General features: G+C 41.0%; 1 protein-coding gene across 6 annotated transcripts in view; it reads left to right on the top strand.

The window, feature by feature from the left end:
• The window catches only part of ablim1a (actin binding LIM protein 1a), a 37,016-nt gene that overhangs the window by 10,318 nt on the left and 5,945 nt on the right, over positions 1–20,753 (top strand). For 4 of the 6 annotated variants that reach the window (XR_009242246.1, XR_009242244.1, XM_058651490.1 and 1 more), the window contains exons 2-17: positions 3,806–3,943; positions 7,173–7,356; positions 8,155–8,264; positions 9,879–10,005; positions 10,110–10,203; positions 12,914–13,001; positions 14,413–14,477; positions 14,799–14,843; positions 15,494–15,571; positions 15,696–15,854; positions 16,077–16,121; positions 16,378–16,413; positions 16,500–16,626; positions 17,231–17,350; positions 18,105–18,209; positions 18,559–18,606. Coding sequence is in view for 3 of the 6 variants with exons in the window: in XM_058651490.1 (XP_058507473.1) it covers positions 3,806–3,943; positions 7,173–7,356; positions 8,155–8,264; positions 9,879–10,005; positions 10,110–10,203; positions 12,914–13,001; positions 14,413–14,477; positions 14,799–14,843; positions 15,494–15,571; positions 15,696–15,854; positions 16,077–16,121; positions 16,378–16,413; positions 16,500–16,626; positions 17,231–17,350; positions 18,105–18,209; positions 18,559–18,606 (1,569 nt within the window). In the remaining 3 variants the exon portion in view is untranslated. Of the gene's footprint in view, positions 1–3,805; positions 3,944–7,172; positions 7,357–8,154; positions 8,265–9,878; positions 10,006–10,109; positions 10,204–12,913; positions 13,002–14,412; positions 14,478–14,798; positions 14,844–15,493; positions 15,572–15,695; positions 15,855–16,076; positions 16,122–16,377; positions 16,414–16,499; positions 16,627–17,230; positions 17,351–18,104; positions 18,210–18,558; positions 18,607–20,285; positions 20,427–20,753 lie in introns of all 6 variants that reach the window. The other 2 variants (XM_058651491.1, XR_009242245.1) reach the window with 2 other exon arrangements.

Below are 20,753 nucleotides of genomic sequence, written 5' to 3'. Positions count from 1 at the left end.
CAAATCAAGTACCATTTTGCTAGAGACTCTAATGGATTTATCTGAAATACATGTTTTATAAGTAAATGTTTGAAGTCATTCTTTTCATAAAGCGTGAAGTCACTTGTTTGACTATTGAAATTTATGTCGTATAAATTAATCGTATAAATTGCTCATTCAGATTCAAATTTAACAGTGAGTTGAGTAGGAGAGGCAGGTTTGAGCCGGAAAAAATAGTTTCCATAGATTCTCATCCAAATCTTGCGAGTTAGATCCTCTGTGATTTGACTTCAAACATCTGTCTTGGATTGTTTTTTTTGTTTTTTTGTCAAACTGTTCTGTTATGACGTTGGCAATGTTGACTTTTCCATCTTGGGTTGTCGTCGTCCCCCCCATGCAACACTCCAGAGAAATGTTAAAAATAGTAGCTCAGGAATAGAAGCAGGCTCATGGAGAGTTTGCTGGCACCACAATAGAGTAGAATATACACTTTAAAGCTTATCTTACATTGATGTTGGATACAAATGAGTAAGTGTCACGTGAAAGGTTAATCTCATAGTGACCCACTGTGAATAGCACACATTCTTCAGAAGTTGAAGGAGACCAGACCAGCGTTTCCTGGGGGGGGGGGGGGGGGGGGGGACTCTGCAAAAGTCACTTCATGTCTTCTGTCGTGGGCTTTTTTCTCCTCAACTGACAGTTTGATGGGTCTTAGCAGGAAAAGCACAGGTGCCACTGATAACACTAACTATGGCTCTGTTCAGTTCAAGTGGTGAGGACAGTTTGACAGTGAGCCAGCCTGCACCCTCAAATTGAGGAAGCTAAATGGAACCTCGGCACATCCTTCATTTTGACTATGTTGTGGTCTTTTTAGAATGATCTTCCGTGAAAGGGGCCTTTTGTTCAAATGCTGGCTGCACTAGGTCAAGCCTATGATGTGATGATAATGTACGTCGAGTTCAGAGCTCGAGGCACATTTAAGGAGTGTTGAAACGTAGTGATTGTCGTGATTTGATTTTGCATCAGGTCAGTGTTTCTCTTTTTTTCTGAGCGGAGTGAAACTACACTGTGTTAGAAGCAAAATAAACTACCTTGTCGTTTAATTCAAATATATATTGAAGTCAACAGTTATGGTTATATTTTTTCATCTGATGTATTATAAGTTTAATAATTGCTAATGGTACAAAAACTTTAAAAAATAAATTATTGAACTACACCACTAGTCTGTCTATCCAACCTTTATGTTGTGTCTGCATGGCATTGCATTCATTTTCTTGAATAAACCAAAGTGTTTATTACAGTCTTTGTCATTTGCTAACAAGCATCGGTCAATACTGAAGCTACTTTTTCAAACCTCCTCACACAGACTGCATCACCGACATGAGTCTCAGCTGAACAGTTCGTCGCGTTCTCCTACCGACCGACTTTCTCAGCAACAAAACACATCACACATGTTTCACTCAGGAAGCAAACACTGTCACTCTTAGCACACTGGACTACAAAATACTAAAATATTAATAAAAATATTTTTTAATAAAAAAAATGTTATATTATAAAAATATTAATTTTAATAATATTTTTTAATAATAGAATACTATTACAGAAAATACTTTTTAGATAAATCAATGCAGCAAAAAAACAACAACAACCCAACTTTGTTTCTAACTGCTTTGAAGAAAGTGTGTTATCGTTTGAAGTGGCTGCTGCAAAAGAATAGTGTTTTGCAGGTGGTGGTGACTGAGAAAAGAGTTTATGAATGTTCGGTGATTCACAGTTTGATCCACATAGAAGAGTTGGCGATTAAAAAAAAAAAAAATCAAACAGGCAGGTATTCAAAACAACATACGTAGTGCATTTAACCTTAATGCTTAATTAAGTTCAGTGCATCATTAGTGACATCTATGTGCTCACGTTCCAGGAGTAGAAACGATTTACACAATTATGAAAGGACCCTAAGTGTAATTAACTGGAATTTTCTTTCAGACGTTTCAGCATGTGCATGAGGTTAAAAATGACTTGTTAAGTTTGGATATTTTCAGGTTAGGGTTAGAGGGCCTGTGTTTGTCTATGGAGGTGCAAAGTCACACAGAGAACTGCTGAACCTCACTGTCACAGTTGTCTGGTTCACCCAGAGATGACTCATCGTCCTGCTGAGTGTAATCACATCAGCGACACCAGGGAGACAGATCCTCTCTTCCCCTCCCCACCTCCCTCCCCCCTCAAATACCCACATTCTTTTCTGCGTCCCTCCTCCTGCAATCCCGTCTTTATCATCTACTGTTGTCACTGTGCAGATCCACATCTAAAACACCAACAAAATCACCAAAAATTAAGTTTCTTCCTTGAGCCACCATTTTCATTGCCACAAAATTTAAATCCAAAGCTGGTGTTAACTTGAATTCCTTGGCGGAAGTAATTAAGAGTAGACTGGTGCATTTTTTTTGCATGAAAATCGGTATAGGACATTTTACACGGCCTTTGCGGGGGGGGGGGGTCGTACACTACTGAAGTATCTCATTAAAAAGCAAAGTTCTGAGGACTGGGCATTATTTCTGATTTGATTTTACAATAAAGTCATTGCACTGCAAGCAAGGCCAAGTCATCAATAATCCAGAGTAATGGCTTTGTTTGGAAGAGCATTGATTAGCAATAATGCTATTTCTGTGCCTTTGGTGGTGTCTCGTTGAGCCTTGAAGACTAATGCCATGTGTGTGCACGCGCACGTGTTCGTGTGTCTATCTTTGTTTGAAAAGGAGAAAGAAAGTGGAACGAGAGAAGGAGTCTGCCGTAAAGCTTCCGGGATGTGAAAGACAAAGCTGATTACATGTGTCCCATAATAGTTTCACATTAATGCCTGACTGTCAGGAATGGTCAAACTTGTCTCCGAGGTGGACCACAGTCTGACATACTGTTGATAGAAACATGGTAATGGATGGAGCTGCATAGAAATAAGTTGATCATAGCTCTTTGTCTCGTATAAACACGAGTGGTTGTCATAATAGCTCACATTATTAAAGTGATGACTCAGTCTTTACTCAGACACTTGCATGCGTTAAATCTAATTTTAATACAGGTTGTTGTCACATTAGTGTCTTCAGGGACGGCAGGATTACAACTACTATTGAAGACACTTCCTTGCAGTTCCATTGAGGTTGATCATTCACTACTAATACTATTACTATCAGGCAATCTGACTTTTTGTCTTGCACCATCAGAAGGTCACCATTATAATTTGCATTATGTCGTGAAATTTCTCAACATTGGCAAAAAAACCTAAAGAAAAGCTTGGTTCCCCAATGGACAGATCTGTGTTAAACATCTCAAGTGTTAACATGCCATCACACTTAACTAATTCCCTAAAGAGGATAATAATTGAACCGTGTTTCAAGCATGGTAAGAAGAAAACATAGTGGTGCAGGGAAAGTACAGACAGTAAATGGACTAAATTATTATTTCCCCTTGAGTATGACAGCACAGTTAAGTCAATAGTGACATTGATTTAATCAATACTCTTTTAGTGCACCATGTAGAGCGCTGCTCAGCATTTTCACTCTCCATCCTTCACTGATCAACACAGACTATATTTAGATAGTTGCTCTTCAGAGAGCCTGTGTGGGCTGGGAACCCCACCTTGAACTTTTTCATCCTGACAGGCTCTGAGCAGTTGGTCATTATCTTATCCAGTCTTGATTTTAGAGGTTTGTGCGTGATGCAGCAGATTCGGGTCCGGCTGCTGTAAGTGTCCCTCACATATCGTAATTTTGTTACGAGAGTGACTCATCCACAGCGTAGCACAGTAGTAATGCTTATGTCTCCTCTGTCACAGTGGCTCATGCACAGGACACACACCATCACTCCACAGAGAAGCCCCTGATCCAGTGCTACAAGTGTGGGGAGCCATGTAAGGGTGAGGTGCTGCGGGTGCAGAACAAGCACTTCCACCTCAAATGCTTCACCTGTAAAGGTACGTTGACAATGCTGTTGATTAATGATTTCACCGTTTACATTTTTACACAGTGGAGCATGTGGCTTGCACTGTGGCCTCACAGCAAGAAGGTCACCGGTTCAGGCCTTTGAGTTTGCATGTTCTCCTTGTGTGTGGGGTTTTTTCTGTGTACTCCAGTTTCCTCCCACAGTCCAAAAACATGCAGAGGTTAATTGGATTCTTAGATGTGGATGTGAGCGTGAATGGTTGTTCATCTGTTTGTTCACCCTGCGATGGATTAGCGATCCGTCCAGGGTGTGTCCCCCTTTCATCCTGTCAGCTGGTATTTGATTTGAAAGTTTATTTGAACTTGGAAATAACAAAACAACAACGAAAGAAAGAAATAAAGAAACAAACATCAACCCAACTTAACACAAGTTGACACATTTGTAGACTTGTCAAATCCCACCCCTTCTCCCTTATTTATATTATATGTTTATCCCGTTTTCTTAATAATTAGTCCTAATACTACGAATAATAATTATAATAAACAACTTTACATGTATTACATAGAAAAGAACATAGAACCAAGCAGAAACGCAGAAAAGGACCAGTTTGAACATAAATGAATAAATAAATGGATACTCAGTAATGTGTATTATATATATTCTATTATATGTCGCTCAATAAATAATACATTGAACATTTGTAAATAAAGAAATTCATTAACACCCTCCTGTGATTATCACACCCACATCTTCGTCCCTGTATCCCATGTAAATCTGATCTTTATATTTCATTACAAAGTATTTTCTTTTTATGTATCACCCACATTATTCCATATTTGTTCACCACAGGATGAAATGCAGAATCGTGTAATGTTTGTACATATTTTATCTATTCTAACCCTAACGGTCTGCGACCCTCAAATAAATATAACATTATTTACAGTTTTATGTAAGCTCATTAAATATCTGGAGTGGGATGGGAGTTTCACTATTGTTTACTCACTCAAATGATCAACCACACTTTTGTAAATAAGTCAATAGTAGACATGTATGTTCTCTGAACAGGGGAAGAACGTGGGGGGTTGTGTGAAAACTGGCAGCTAAATGTGCGAATTTTTTAAATTCATTGCTAATTTGATATTGTCACAATAGTCAGACATTTGCTTCCTTTCATTGGAGACATGCTGCTCACTAAACAGTTATGCGTTTAAAAGATAAATAGATAAAAGAGAAGAGCCTGAAGTGTGTTCAGGTAAAAATACAAAAGCTTTTTTCCATGACTGTCCCACAAAGCATCTAAATCACAATGTACCAGTTGCTAAGGGCCACAACATCCCGTCTATCCTCCGCTAATGAGAGGGGATTCATGGTGGCGTGACTCATTTTAACCTCTCAGACCAACATGCAGGTCAATTAAAATTCTCTCCACTGTTATGGGAAGTGAGTGAAAAATCAGTTCTGCATTTAATCTCATTACTGAGGGATTCCTGACATTCTGGCACGATTGTGCTGCGGCCGCCCACGTCTGACCAGGCAGTTCAGCTCTTGTAATATAAACCTTTCCCGATCAAGCCCTTGTAGTTGATCTGACTGTAGTACTGTTATAGTTAGCTTAGCTCAGCGAGGGCCCAGAATAACACGAGCAAATGTAGAGATTAGTGTCTAAATCTGTCCTCTACAAGTGGATATAGATATCTATAGATAGTGTGTGTGTGTGTATTTTAGTCCTAGCTTTACTTACTTGCACACTCTCCAACCTGAGAGAGGAGTGACATCACTTACTGACACTTTAACAGAGACATATTGCAAAACGTCTCTTTGTGCACGTGTTTAAAAAACTTTTTTTTTTTTAGATTTATTTGCACAAGTTTGAAAAAAGCCTTTGATGTGATGGCCTGCATGTGTTGAAAAGCAAAGGTGGTTTGACATTATAATCAAAGGCCAACGAATCCACTTCTGGTTTTCTCTCCACTCAGTTAGCTTACAAGCTAATCTCATCATCCCTCAGCCCTAATGCAATTAATTCTGATTCTCTCCCTCACTCACTCCCATTCATCCCCAGGATTTAGAGGGGCTCATTGCATAAGAATGATTATGTGCACTTATCACAAACATCAAATATTTCTACTCTTGGTTTCCGAAAAAAAAAGGCTTTCCAAATTCCCAGGCTCACATATAGGTGCTTTAAAGTGGACCGTATGGTACATTATTCTGCACCAGCAAACCCCTACTTTAGATGAACATGGAAACGTTGCAATACATTTGTTGGAGTTACAGTGTGCAGGATCTTTTGTATGTTTTTGTATGAGATGAAATGTATGAAAACAAAAATCTTGGTAGCATTGTTCATCATTATAATTACAGACACACTAAATGTCACATGTGAAATAAAGTGATATGGGGTTGTACCCCTTTTTCTGGTCATTTTAGTGTATGCTCATGCATGCATGCTATCGCTCAAGATGTGGAACGGGGTTAACCAAAGCAAAGCTTTAGCATTTGATTTGTAGGGTTCTACTATTTATTATGGAGAAATGAGCACGTGTCATTGAAAACAGACTCTATGATGTCTTACTTAAAGGTGGTTAATACAGAGTGGCAAAGGCAAAGCAAGGAAAGGAAATTGAAAGAAATAAAGTTTCACACAACCACAAAACAAACCCCCGGTCTCCATTCTCCTGTAGATTTTGTTGACAATTTCTCATATGATCAGTAACAAAACACAATAACACACACCTTACACTTTTACTTGTTCCCTAATTTGTATTTTTCCTTCGTCAGTCTTTTATGTTTTTCTAGATGACAAGGTTAAGTTTGAATGGACGGAAGTTTGAGTATTTTGAGTTAGTTATCTTTAGAAACAGATCAAGGCTATTTCCTGGCCCAGACAATTGTATAATTGTTATTGCGATGGAAATTCAACCGCCACATTAACAATGACAGGACTTTACATTAGTGCTGCTGAGTAATTAATGCTAACATTCGCTGCAAAGTTATTTCAGTTGGGAGAAAGTTAAAGGTTTTCATCTGTAGACACCACTGACGAGAGGATTTCGTATAGATAACATATAGAGTTGTAGAAAAAGAAATTCAGCATTTTTTTTACTTGGCTCTCTGGATTTCACAGACTTGCAAGTCCTAACAAAGCCAGTGATGCGCGTAAGAGGTGGATTGCTTGACGGTTGGTCGCTTTACGTGTTATATGGACGGTGTAATAAATGAGCTAACTTGCAGAATGCCACTGTGTGTGTCTTGTGCAGTGTGTGGCTGTGACCTCGCCCAGGGGGGCTTCTTCATGAAGAATGGAGACTATCTGTGCACCCTGGACTACCAGCGCATGCACGGCACCCGCTGCAATGGTTGTGGGGACTTTGTCGAAGGGGAAGTGGTCACTGCCCTGGGCAAGACCTATCATCCTGCCTGCTTCGTCTGCACCATCTGCAAGTGAGACATCCACTCCGCATCATCATTAGCTGATACACCACAGACCAACAAAAAAGAGGCTTCACTACTGGGAATAATTGAATTGCAAACTAGACATTGTTGCCATGTGCTCCAGTGAGCATTGAATTCCTCTGGAGAAAGCAGAGGCCTAAATAATGACTTAATGTGAGCACCTATTAGGAAACGGGGCATGAAAGTATTTCAGTCTCTCACATTTGAATGAGGACAAAAAAACAATGTATCCGTGGGAAAACAAAGACCCACATTTTCCAGTTTTTTATTATTAGTAGGATTCCTGCAAACAATACCGCTCTATTCTTCTGCAGTAGCCATTTTGTTGTCCATTAACTTGCATTAAAATTCACAGAGTTTTCACAGTTACATTTTCAGCCTATTCCAAAGTTTTTTTAAGTGGATGACATCACACTCTGGGGAGAGTTCACAAATTCCTCTCTTCATACTTTTTCTACCAGAACATAGATACATGTGTCTAGTTTCATACAGTGTGACCACCACAGCACAGTGACTTACATAATTTGAACTGCGACTCTCTGAGTGAGAGGAGAACCGTCCAACTTCTCCTTAGACCACAATACAAACTGACCTATCCCACTGCTGGGCAAAAACACAAAAGTCCCCAATTTCAAAACTGCATTTTCTCAGCTGTTTTTGATTCTATAGTAATTTGCCACATCAGACAACCTGCAGGCCACAGTCAAAACACTCCTACACTTACACTTACACAGAGCCGTAGCTCATGGTCTTGCTGACCTGTTGTTGATGTCACCCTGCTTACAGACGACCATTCCCTGCAGGGGATAGAGTGACCTTTAACGGGAAGGACTGTCTGTGTCAGTACTGTGTCGAGCCCATGTCTCCAGGACCCAAGGACATCCCGGGCTCCAGTAGTAAGTGGACAATGAACTAATTCATACACATGCACTTCCATGCTTCTGTTTGCTGTACAGTTCAGTGTGAACGTGTATTCATTGAAGAAATCAGAAAAGTATAAGAGTCTGGAAAATCCCTTTTTCACAAATGATTCATACATGACATTTCAACCTTCTAAACCTTCTCACTCTCATACAGTATGTCTGCATGACTCACACTGCAGCTGATTATCCACGCTTCGTTTAGCAAAATCCCAACTACAAAATGTCTGTAGCTTAGCTTTTCTTAGTGCTGGTAGGCAGGTTTTTGGTAACTTTGAATGAAGCCATCTGAGCACAGTATTTGTTCCTGTGTCCAGGAGCAGTAAGGTCAGTAGTTGTTGAATGTGGCTTCATTGTGAAATCTCATCTTATCTTTCTGTCTGCAAGATGGAGGATATTTCTCAAAAATATCAAACTATTCTTTTTGGCTGCCTGCCATTGCCAGGATTTCACCCTCGTTTGTGTTTCCTTGTATTTCTTGAGTGCTAAGTTGTACATGTGTGCATACTGGCCGACTTCCTCGCATTACCTCAAGCAACTTTCCATGGATACCATCTTCTTTATTGTCTCGTTTGACCAAATAAAGTGCGCGCCGCCAGCTGGACTGGAAAGTTCAGGGAGCACGTGCAGTCCACGCGTACAGTCCACGTGGATTCAGAAATGGGCGGATGATTAAATCTATGTCACGTGGATCCTAGCGCACCTCTGCAAACACGTGGATGAAGTATGACCTGGGCCTTGGTTTTTACCTGGCAGCAGTTCTCGATTATTGTACAGTTATGTACAATATAGCAGAAAAATTGTTTGAGGACATGCTGTAACCCCAAATGCTGGAGTTGTATCCTTCAAAGAGTTCTTCCACCCTTTCGTCTCTTCTTCCCTGTAAACGCATCATCGCGTTTTGGGCCCTTCAAATTGCCATGCATTTCCTTTCCTCTGGAACAGGGAACGTGTAGCCCTCAAACGCCTCCTCTTCCACCTCCTCTCGTTTCCCTCTCCTCTCTTCCCGTTCTTTATGTCAATCTCTTTTTTTTTCTCTACCCCTCTCACTCAGCCCCAGCAATCCCTCTGTTGGCTTTTGAAGCGCTTTTAGACAAGGTCACCTATAAATAAGGCATGCTGATTCTCGGCACGTCGTCATCGCAGCCTCGTTATGCCTTACACAGTTGTTGTCCCCTGTGGTTGCAGTGGGCTCTGTGTTGCTTTCATCCTCTTCAATAAAGGAGAAGTGACAAGGAGATAGTATGTTGAGAAACAAGCCTGTTAGACTTTAAGAGCCTCAACAACTCACTATGATATGGATGGAGTTTTAGGAGCAACGCTAGGAGAGATGTGGACAATAGAATGAGACAGCTGTCAGATCATTGGTGGTTGCCCTCTATCACCATCTAGTGTTTTTGTTCAGAAATGACAAAGATTCTCCCTCTTCATGCAGAATTCACCCCATGGTTGTTATTTTGAGCCCGTTAATCGCTGCAGTTTTACACGAGGTGAAGCTTTAAGTGGGGATTAATTCAGTATATTGGCTCTTTTATGATATTTTCATGTAGCTTTTGTTGCACGAATATTCACTTTTCTCACTTTTCACAGACTGTGCAGGATGTGGTCGAGACATTAAGAATGGACAGGCTCTGCTAGCACTGGACCGACAGTGGCATCTGGGCTGCTTTAAGTGCAAGGCGTGCAACAAAGTGCTTACCGGGGAGTACATTAGCAAGTAAGCTGCTCACATCCTCTGTAATTACAGGCTACACATTGTTCACAAACTGTTTCATTTCAGTGTCACATCCCTGGCTTGAAATGAGTCTCTCTTCCTCTCAGGGATGGCGCCCCCTACTGTGAGAGGGACTACCAGCTCCATTTTGGAGTTCAGTGTGAAGCGTGTCATCAGTTCATCACAGGGAAGGTGCTTGAGGTAAGAAAGAGACACACGTCACGTATTCCAACCACTGATTAGCTCAGGCTGATGTCTCTCTGCGCAGCTGGCTATGAGATGTGGCGTTTATAATATGCTTCTGTAATTAATATTATTAATATTGCACATGGATTTCATGTCTGTCCTGCCTAAGGTAAGTTTGACACACTCAAATACTGCATGTTCACTTTGTCTGTATAGATTCTCATTCATCCAGGTCATAGTTCTCCGAACGTCATTGAATCAGTAGCAACTGGACTCGTAGATTGCTTAAAGACATCAGCTGCCACTGATTCAATGACTTTTGTGACTTTTTATGACTTGTTTGTTTAAGAAGAACAATTACAGGAAGGAGTCCACAGTTAAGAATTGTGACATCTGCATTCTGCTTCCTATTTAGACAGAAGATGTTGCATACAGTAGGAGTGAACTGGTAAAATGCAGTTTGATAATCTCATCCGCATTGAGCCAAATAGACTGATAGATATGACTGTATTCAGCTAAAAGACACATTCATAGCCAGTTTTTAGGACTGCCCTGAAAACACATGCATTTTATTTTTTTTTAATTTTAGATACTTTATTAATCCCCTTAGGGAAATTATTCTCTGCATTTTGACCCATCCTAGAATTAGGAGCAGTGGGCTGCCACATTGAGTAGCACCCAGGGAGCAATGGGGGTTGGGTACCTTGCTCAGGGGTACCCCAGCCCTTTCGACCTGGTGGGGACTTGAACCGGCGACAAGCCAAGTTCCCTTTCCACTTGGCCACAGGCTGCCAAGTACAAGTACATGTAGACGCTCATGCAAGCGTGCTTTGCCACAACTTGCGTAATTATGACATAAAACATAAAAAAAGACTTTACTTGATCATTACTAATTAAAGCTGTGTGTCACGCTGCTGTTATGAAACTCTTGTTAAAGGTTATTAACCGAGCTCAGTTTATGTAAAACATTGCCAACTCTTTCAAACAGAGTTTTAGCACGTCTGTCCTGCCAATTAGATACTGAGTTCTGTATGAAAATGTCACTGCTCGCCAGCCAGTCAGGTTTACAGTAATCCACCACTAAGGCAGGACTTTACGACAATAGGAAAATGCCTCAGCAGGGGATCAGTGGGGGCCACAGCTTCATCAGCCTGTCTGATCACTGACCCATAGAATTCTATGCAGCCAATGATGGTTTGCATATTGTCCACAAGTGGCAACTGGTCGTGACATCAGCCATAAGAATTTGAACTCCTGCTCCTCAATCAGGATTTAATGGGTTATGCTGATATTTTGCAACCGGAGGTTCAGAGGCGTCTCAAGGAGACCAATCACGACCTATTTGCATGGAGTTTGTGCGCGGTGGTTTTCTCCAGGTTCTCTGTTTTCCTCCCACTGTCCAAAAACATGCAGATTTCAGGATTAGGCAAATTGGATACTCTCAATTGACCTTGAGTGTGAGAGTGGATGGTTGTTTGTCTCTATGTGACCCTATGATGGACTGGCAACTTGTCCGTGGTGTGACCCCGCGATTCACCGGTGCACCCCGCCACCCTCATGTGGAGGATAAAGCAGTAGAAAATGAATGGGAACATAATTTAGTCGACATTGTTCTCTATGTAAGAAAACCTGAAAGCAGTGACTAAGACATTAACTCCTCAAGCAAATGTTAACTGGAATTTCTAAATCAAGTAAGAATGAGACACATTTTCTTACAAACTTCCATTTGTGTAGTTGCCCCCCTGGTGGTGATTGACTATATTCTTCACCAAGGTATCAGGAAGACACCGTCTATTTTTCATATGAGGTAAATGATCGTCCAGTTGCAATGTGTTTGCCTAATTAATGCGTGGTTAATAAAAGAGACCATTAAAGGCAGAGAGACATATGGGGTGCAATGGTAGACCACGCATATAGCTTAAGTGCCTTTATTACCCCTGAGAGTCAAATTCAGTTTAACACTGCACATGAAAGGATTGTTGGCGAGGGCGTGCCATAAAGTGCTGGCTGTAGCCGCTCTGTAGATGTACAGTAAAATGTCAAATGCAAATATTAGTCAGTAGCTCGGTATCTCTGAGTGGCCACTTGCCTGTTGAAATGCTACTGAGGGTTGTTCCACAGTACGGGAGGCTAAGTTTCATTTTGGTGTTTTTCATTCCTGGTCAAAGTCATACAGACGGTATAATGGGGCACTCTGCATGCAAATTGCTACATCGGTGTAGATGGGAACGGAGCGCCTGGAACCGTCTGATCATTTTACTGAGTCACATTATGCAGGTTATTATAAAGGGGAACTCTCAGATATTTGAAATCAGGTTGACTGTGTCAAACATGGCCACTGTCATGGTGATCACATCCAATACTTGCAATTTTAGTATTTGACTGAAATACATTTTACAGTTTAATAATCTTATGGATTTTTCATACGTTTCCAGGAACCTGTATGGAGCATTTTCAGGGAAACTTTTTTTCCCTCACATCTACCCAGTGGCACTGTTTCATCAGCAGTTCTTCTTAAAGGAGCAGTTACAGCACCAGCACACCAGATGTGATGAAACTGTCCCCCACACTCTCTCCGAGTTTGAGGACGTTAGAGGACAGAAATGCGCGAGCGCTGGGTTTATTTTGTGCAAGTCACAGCACCGCCTCACTCGCTGCACTGCAGGTGTTACTGGTCTTCATTTCCCTGTGATGTCAAGCCTCCTTTGTGCGCTGTGTTTCCCAGGCAGGAGATAAGCACTACCACCCCAGCTGTGCGAGATGCAGCAGGTGCAATCAGATGTTCACAGAAGGAGAAGAGATGTATCTGCAAGGTGAGTTAACCAACCTGTGTTGTAACGGAGTATTAACAACCTCACTGTGCTTCAAACTTCAACTTACTCTTGGTTTAAGAAACAAAAATGATGCATTTTAATTTTAAGGTTGTGCATTTACCAACTATGTTTGTGCTGATGACATTTTTTAATTTTTTTTTTAATTTTGTACTCATATTCATATATATTCATACTCGTATTCATGAATATAAATTGGCAGTTGAGGTGAAATGCGCTGAGAGGCCAGTGTTTGAGTAGAGTGCTGCACCACAGCAAGTTAACAGAGCAGCTTTAATCCTCCTCCTATGACTTTGAACCTTATCTAGAGAGAGCGACGGCGTTCTTCTAAAGCAGTGTCATTCCTGTTGTGCGTTCATGAGAGCACTACAATACCTTTCATGGGTTTTCAGGCAGCTTAGATTTTGTGACTGCAAAGGCAAACGGCACGTGATCCACATGAGTTTCATAATCAAACCATGAAATGATCCCTTTATGTTAAAGTGTTGGCATTTGTTCTGTCTACGCTATTGTTTTTTAATATGTGAAAGAAAGTCTGTCTTTCTTTGTGGTCATAGACCAACAGGCGGTAACTTTACAATACAAAATTAAATCAAACAGTAAAATCCCAAACATTGTCAATAGCTATTGGAAAACAACAATGCTAAAATAAGATCAACCAATCTTTATTTGTAGGGCACGTTTCATACACAAGGGTTACTCAATGTGCTTTACATCATAACAAAATTACATTTAAAAGCCAGAAACATTGAAATGTATCATTTGAACAAAACCCAATCATTAAAAATAGAAAAATGAAATTACATTGTGATGTATTTGTGATTTGCCTCATTTTTAAAATAGTCACTACAGTCTGAGAGTAGAGGTGTTTGTTATTGTACTATATATGTATGTATATATATATATACATACATATATATGTATATATGTATGTATATTTATATATGTGCATATAGATGTATATAGATATATCTATATGTATATATACAATGGAAAATACACTTTATATTATTATAGTACAGTAACAATATAAGTACAATAAGTAATACTTCTTTATTTCTATAGAACTCACCAATGTCTTTGGTAATGCCAAAGGAAAATGCATGTTCCACATAATAGAGATTACCTAGATTATTATTATTTAGGAGACAATCTAATACTACAGTAATAGTATTATCTCCTTATATTACCATTGTTATTACCATGCTGGAAATGAGATAAGATGTCTCTATTACAAATTATAAGCATTCTATAACCATGCTGTTACTGCACTGTAGTGTCAAGTGTTACCAAACACATGAAGTCCTTTGGAGAATGAATTTAAATCAAACATATATATATATATATATTCTAAGAATACACAAATGAATTTGATGTTTCCTCTCGTCCTCAGGATCGACAGTTTGGCATCCAGGCTGCAAGAACACTATGAGATCAGAGGAGAGACACAGGGAGCGGGTAGGAATTTGGTTGTCACTGACTACTGATTGTAGTTGACTTTGTCTTGTCTGAAAGCACTTCTCTGTTTGTGTCTCAAAACAGTGTTTCACTTGGAAAAAAAAACAAAACACGTAACTTATTCTGGTTTAAAGTATGGGCATATTTAGGCGAGGTGGTCGTGTGCGAGCGCGCGCTTTTCCATGTTTAACTACTCGTTCATGTGCATGATGACACGTGTATGTGTTGGCTCTGATGTACATTATGAGAACTGTAAGTCAGGCTGCAGAGGCACAACCCCTGTGTGATGTCCTGTGAACCCCCCTCTCCCTTCCTCCACAGCTATTGCCTCCGTCCCTCTTATTCCTTCAAAAAACAGAAAGGCAGGTACTGTATTCGCTATTGGCTATGAGATGGCATCATCCTGTGTTTCACCATATTCTGTACATAGGACACAATGCACTGTATGCTGCCATCTTCTGGAGACAGCCTGTAGTGCCCTCTGTGTGTCATGCAGAGCCATCTAGTCTCGTATTTTTTATTTATTTATTTTTTTTTTTCTTAAAACACATGAATCAAAGGTGCATGAGACACAGACATTTGAAGTAGCTGACATGATTTCAAAGGTGACTAAATAACCCATTTACCCAGTAGGCGAAACGCTCATTTGATCACACTACATTCAAAGCCGCTGCTGCCATCCAAACTCTTCATTTCCTACCATAAACAAGCATTAAGCACACAAAGTCACGGCGCTAAAGCACTCATTCACTTTGCCAATTTGCAAATGAATGACCAAATCATGAGGAGACATGTTTGTATTCCGAAAAGGTCCTCCATGTGGTTCATAAAACGTAGACACAGAAATCCCTTTCCATTGCTCATGAAGTACAACGGCCAAATGATGTGATGTGTTTTTGGAGTAATAACGGGTGTTTGAAAGCACTTGGCAGGGATCTACTGTGGATCATGGGAGACTGACTGCCTGGCAGATGAAGTTATGACTAACAGCCACCTGTGTTGTTTTCTTCTCACAGCCTACGCGGTCGTCGTCCGAGAGCATTTGTTCCAGACCTGGTTCAAGCATACCTGGCTCACCAGGTCACACGATCTATGTAAGTTATGACACAGAGACTGAGTATCAGCGCTGAAACTCTTGAGTTGTTCTGTAGTATTACAAGAGTAAACCCTCTGTACTCCTGTCCACGTGTACCTGTCTGTCTTTATTTGTCTCCCTAGGCAAAAGTAGACAATGAGATCCTTGATTACAGAGACCTAGCTGCTATTCCAAAAGTCAAAGCCATTTATGACATTGAGCGTCCTGATCTTATTACCTATGAACCTATGTACTCCACCTCACTGGATGAGAGAGAGGAGAGACAAGAGAGTGTGGGAGAGGTAAACGGCATGCTTCCCTTCTTTTGCATGCACACTTTGTCTTTGTGCACCTTCATCACTAACCCTCTGTTTTGCTGTGGCACATGACTGCCATTAGCAGGACAATAAAACAGGAAAATAGAAAACTAATCAACTCAAAGGAGTCCTCAGAGATTGTGTGATTTTTATTTTTTTAATACCGAAATACCTTCATGCTGTTCTGAGCTTCAGTGTCTCTTACAGCTCCACACTGCCCGGAGGGAGCGTTCCCCCTTGCCTGATGACAAGGTGAGACACATCAGCTGATGTTGATAAATGACTCTTGTAATGATAAATTACAATAGAAACTACAGCGTGTGAGGTATTTGTTAAAAGATGTAGGAGGTCAGCAGAGAAGGCATGCTCAGCTCTGGCAGAGAGTGGTGTTTTTAATGTGTTTTACTGTCATAACGCCATGATATTATAATATTAATGTCTGGATGTATCTTAGATTATGTTGAAAAGTTTAAAAAGTGGTAATTCCGACTTCTTTGATTCATTTTAGTCCTCAAGAAACATGTCGCCCACCCCACCCACTGAAGTGAGTGCATATACTTTTTTTTTTACAATTTCACTGTTCCCTATATGCAATAAATATAGTGTATAACCCGCATGTGTGTGTGTCAGGTCTCATACGATAGAAGGGAACGCGTCCTCCAAAGGTCCACCAGTCAGGGCTCTATATCACCAGTTTATAGTCGCCATGGATACACCCCAACCTTGTCACGGTCCCCACAACATTTTCACAGGCCAGGTGAGTTTTTAAAAGTGTGTGTGTGTGTGCGTATGTGTGTGTATGTGTTTGTTGTAAAAAATGCTGTAGTGTAAGAATGCTTTCACGAATATAAATTACATTTTTATTTTCTCATCAATTTGCAAGATGCAAAGTGAGCTAACAGAAGATCAGATCAGTATTTTGCACCACACTGTTTATTATTATTAATTGTCTGTGATTCAAATCTAAATCCGTTTTATAAGTATATGGAGAAAAAGCTACTGGTCATTTAGAATTTTTCACCTTTTTTCTCACAAATTAACTTTGGCTGCTTTTGCAGTTTATTTGTTTTTGTTTGACTTGATGAACATTCCCGCCTTAAAGTCAGTATTGCACCTTTCACAACACACTTTCTCTTTCCATCAAAGGATTTGATTTTAAAATGTAAAACTCCTCCCTGGGTCTTTGTGTTTATCCTGAACACGCCTAACATCTCACCTGAGGTGTCTTTCATTTTCAGTTTTTGGACATTTGATCTCTTATGTCCCTCACCTTCTCACCCTCTATCTCCTCCCCACAATGTCCACCTCTGCTGCCTGGTCCTGGGGTTTTGCCCCCTGTCCCGCACCCTCCCTCACTGCAGAGGCTCTGACAGGCATGCAGAAACTCTGCTCCTCCCTGTGCAGTAACAGTGTGGGCTCCAGAAATAGTGACTCTCGCCCTACCTCCCCTTTCAGACACCACTTCCTCCCCCATAGCCAAGGTAAGGGCCCCACTCAGTTGTTTGCTACCCACCCCAAAGGCAACACATCATTACCATCTTCACCTGGGATGCCACCACCACCACCACCATCACCACCACCATCACCATCACCACCCCCACCCCTCAATGCCACATCTGCTGTTCTCGGTCCATTGCCATTTTTCATTCTTCTAGATCTGCCATCCTGAATAATAAACCCATGTAGACAAACCATCAAACTAACTTCACCTGAGACACACACAGCTTTGGCCAAAGTTACTGACAGGCTCTATGTTTGTTCAGCTTTGCATGCTCGTAATCCAAATATAATCTATAATAGCTCCCTGAATGTTGGATGACTTCTTTTCACAATAAATCTTAAGACTCTGGTAAACTGTAAGACCCTTAAGACGTGCGCTAAAATTAGTTTGCCTTTGCTCGCCTTGAAGTATTCACATCTTAACTTTCATTCCACTGTGAGCTGATATTATGCAACGGTCTAACAGACTTTATACTACATTAAAAACACATCTCTGAAGCATTTAATCTGCCTATTTTTTACCTCTGCTGCCTTGATCCGCTTTTGCGCCTTCATCTTCCAAATAGTGCTTAGCTCCATTAACCTGCTCCATTATCAGAACCAGCCAGAATGTCTCACCATTCGCTCAAAATGACATCGGCTGGTCCCGTCGGTCCCTGTGTGTTGCAACAATCATACTGTGGTTCCCCTTTAGTATTCCTGCTTATGTTCTGTTCTTGGTTGTTCTCACTGGAGGCACCGACCCGCCGAGTGGCCGGAGCTCCCCTCTCCCGCTCAGGGCCGACAGCCGGCCGGTCACCCCGCCTCTCTCTCTGACCCCTAAACATTTCCACCTCCCAGGTAGGAGCTGGAGCGCACCCTGTCACTGCTCTTCCCCTTTCTTTCTTTCTTTCTTTCTTTCTTTCTTTCTTTCTTTCTTTCTTTCTTTCTTTCTTTCTTTTTCTTTCTTTCTTTCTTTCTTTCTTCCTTCCTTCCTTCCTTCCTTTCCTACTTACTATACTTCAATTAGGATCAGCTTTTGCTTTTGCCCCTTTGTCTTTCACAACTGTACAGATCCTTTACAGGAAATAAAGGGTACCATTAAGTGTAATCCCAGCGGTGCTCAGATTAAAGAGCTGATTAATGTCTACAACAGCCGACATCATCTACTGAGTAAATGTCTATTTTCTCTTTATTGGAATGTTTCCAGATCAGGGGAGCAACATCTACAGAAAGCCACCCATCTACAAACAACACGGTAACGTTTGTCCTTATTTAGACTTATTTGTATTTGTACTATGTTTTACAGTAAAGTAAACAAAGTAAAGTAAACAAAGAAGTATGTCGGTCTGTGATTCCTACTTGAGATTCAAACTCGAGGTGATGTGATTCCAACAAGCACTCCTTTATACACAGACTGATGACTCAAGTGCACATTGCACATTAAGTCAGTATAAAGCTCCTAAAAATACTATTTACTGTATTTGAGGTCACTGGTCACTGATATAAGTATTGTCAGGAGTAGTGTGGGTGAGGGTGCATGAATTGTGGGCGTGCCTTTAAAACACGAACACTGAGAAGTACTTGGTACTGAGTGGAGCTCTACTGTGGAAATGCTGTCTTTAATCATTCAAAACTGTGTTAATCATCTAACCATGTTGTCACCCCCTCCCAGTGTCAGTGTTTGAGCAGCGTTTGAAGTCTGTCTCCAATCCTTCTCTGTCTGAACGGGACTGAATGCGTGTTTTACTCTGCACTTTGCCCATAGTAACGAGTCACAAGAGTGATGTTGCAGTGAGCCCTTTCTTAAATTCAGATGACGTGACGTGACCATTTGTGCAACAACGTTCAAGTCAATCTTCATGCAATTCAGCAGTTATCTGTCCGTGCCAATTATGAAAATGGACCAAATCTTAAATGACGTACCTGTCCTGTCTCGTGGGTTTTGTGCTGCCTGTCTTTCCTATGCTGAAAGTACCTCTCCTGCATTTTGCTGCACTCTGCCTGGACATCTTTACCTTTCTGCACTCCTGTTATTTCAAACAAGAGTACACATATTAAATGTCATACAAGTAGAACCCTGCACCAGCTAGTATGAATATGATATAATAAAAAGCAGAGAAACAAAACAAAAATGCTTAGATGTTATGCTAAGTCATTCAAAAATGAAGATAAAGCAGGAGTTGAGTGTAATTTAAAGAGTCAAGACACAGGTTATCTCAAAGTATAATTTTGAGCGTCAACAGGGCAATTATCAGTATAATCCACTGTGACCTCTATGTGTAATAATGGGTGCAGTATCATCAACATAGTGAAAGCTGAGTCAAGGGCGGCCAAGACGAGATCCCAGGATTATTCACAATATGCATGTTGCTTCCTCTTGTGCTTGATCAGCCTCAGCCTTTGTCAGCAGGAAACAGCCACGACCACACACTGAAACTATAGATTCTACTGGCCTGATAGTCAGCCTTGATTTAGAAGCAATAGCCTATTGTAGCCAAGCGGGTATTAAATTAAGGAAATATTAGATCTTTTATGGAACAGAAGGCTGAGATGTAAGGAGAGACATCACTTCCACTTTTGTGTCACCCTCACCGATGTCTATTTTTTACCTTGAGTGCCACACTTCTCTGCAAGACAGTCTGTTCTGAAATTTGAGTGAGAATGTGTTTTGTCTGTTTTCAGACGTTACGCAGTCTCACTTTAAAGTGGATCTGACAAAATAAGCCAGTGGAGTGAGGAGATCTGAGCACACCAGCTGGTCATAACTCCAGCGACCAGTGGCAGTTGTTGACTAGTTTAAAAAGACGTGTTTTGTAGATGCACTAAGATGAAGTGAGCGCTGAACCTGCGGATCTAACGGCTCTGTGATGTTAACTGTTGATTTAGACTCTGGCCCCGACACTGATAGATCAGTTCCAATGATTACCAACGTAGATACAGCTGCCGTAGCACGTCAAAGCAAGTCAGCTGATGACATCATCAGATCCGCCACCTTCCCCGCAGCCCATGCTCCTTCTTCGGATGACAGCTCACGGAGCGAGGGCGACTGTTGGCCCTACTCGCTCACTTTATTAGGTACAGTAGGCTCCCGATGGATATGCTTGCACTGCTACCGTCAAGCGGTACAATAGACACCTTACCCCAGCTCTGGTTCCTCTGCTCCAGCTGCCTCAAAAGCTTAAATGCATCCCTGCTTCACTCAGAGCTCATGCTGTTCTTCTTCAGGCATTAAAGTACTTGGTTTTAACGTTTTTTTTGCTTGCACAGAGCGGGGACACGTTTGGTTTCTGTTGCATCCTCATTATTTCCCGCTTTCGGTGACCTCAGTTGCACCATTTCACGTTCTATTACCGCACATGACAGGTGCACTAGCTGTACACAATAGTGCCACAAATGACTTGG

The sequence above is a fragment of the Solea solea genome, chromosome 15, assembly GCF_958295425.1.
Source record: "Solea solea chromosome 15, fSolSol10.1, whole genome shotgun sequence".
Taxonomy (NCBI): domain Eukaryota; kingdom Metazoa; phylum Chordata; class Actinopteri; order Pleuronectiformes; family Soleidae; genus Solea; species Solea solea.
This window is presented reverse-complemented; position numbering and strand designations above follow the sequence as displayed.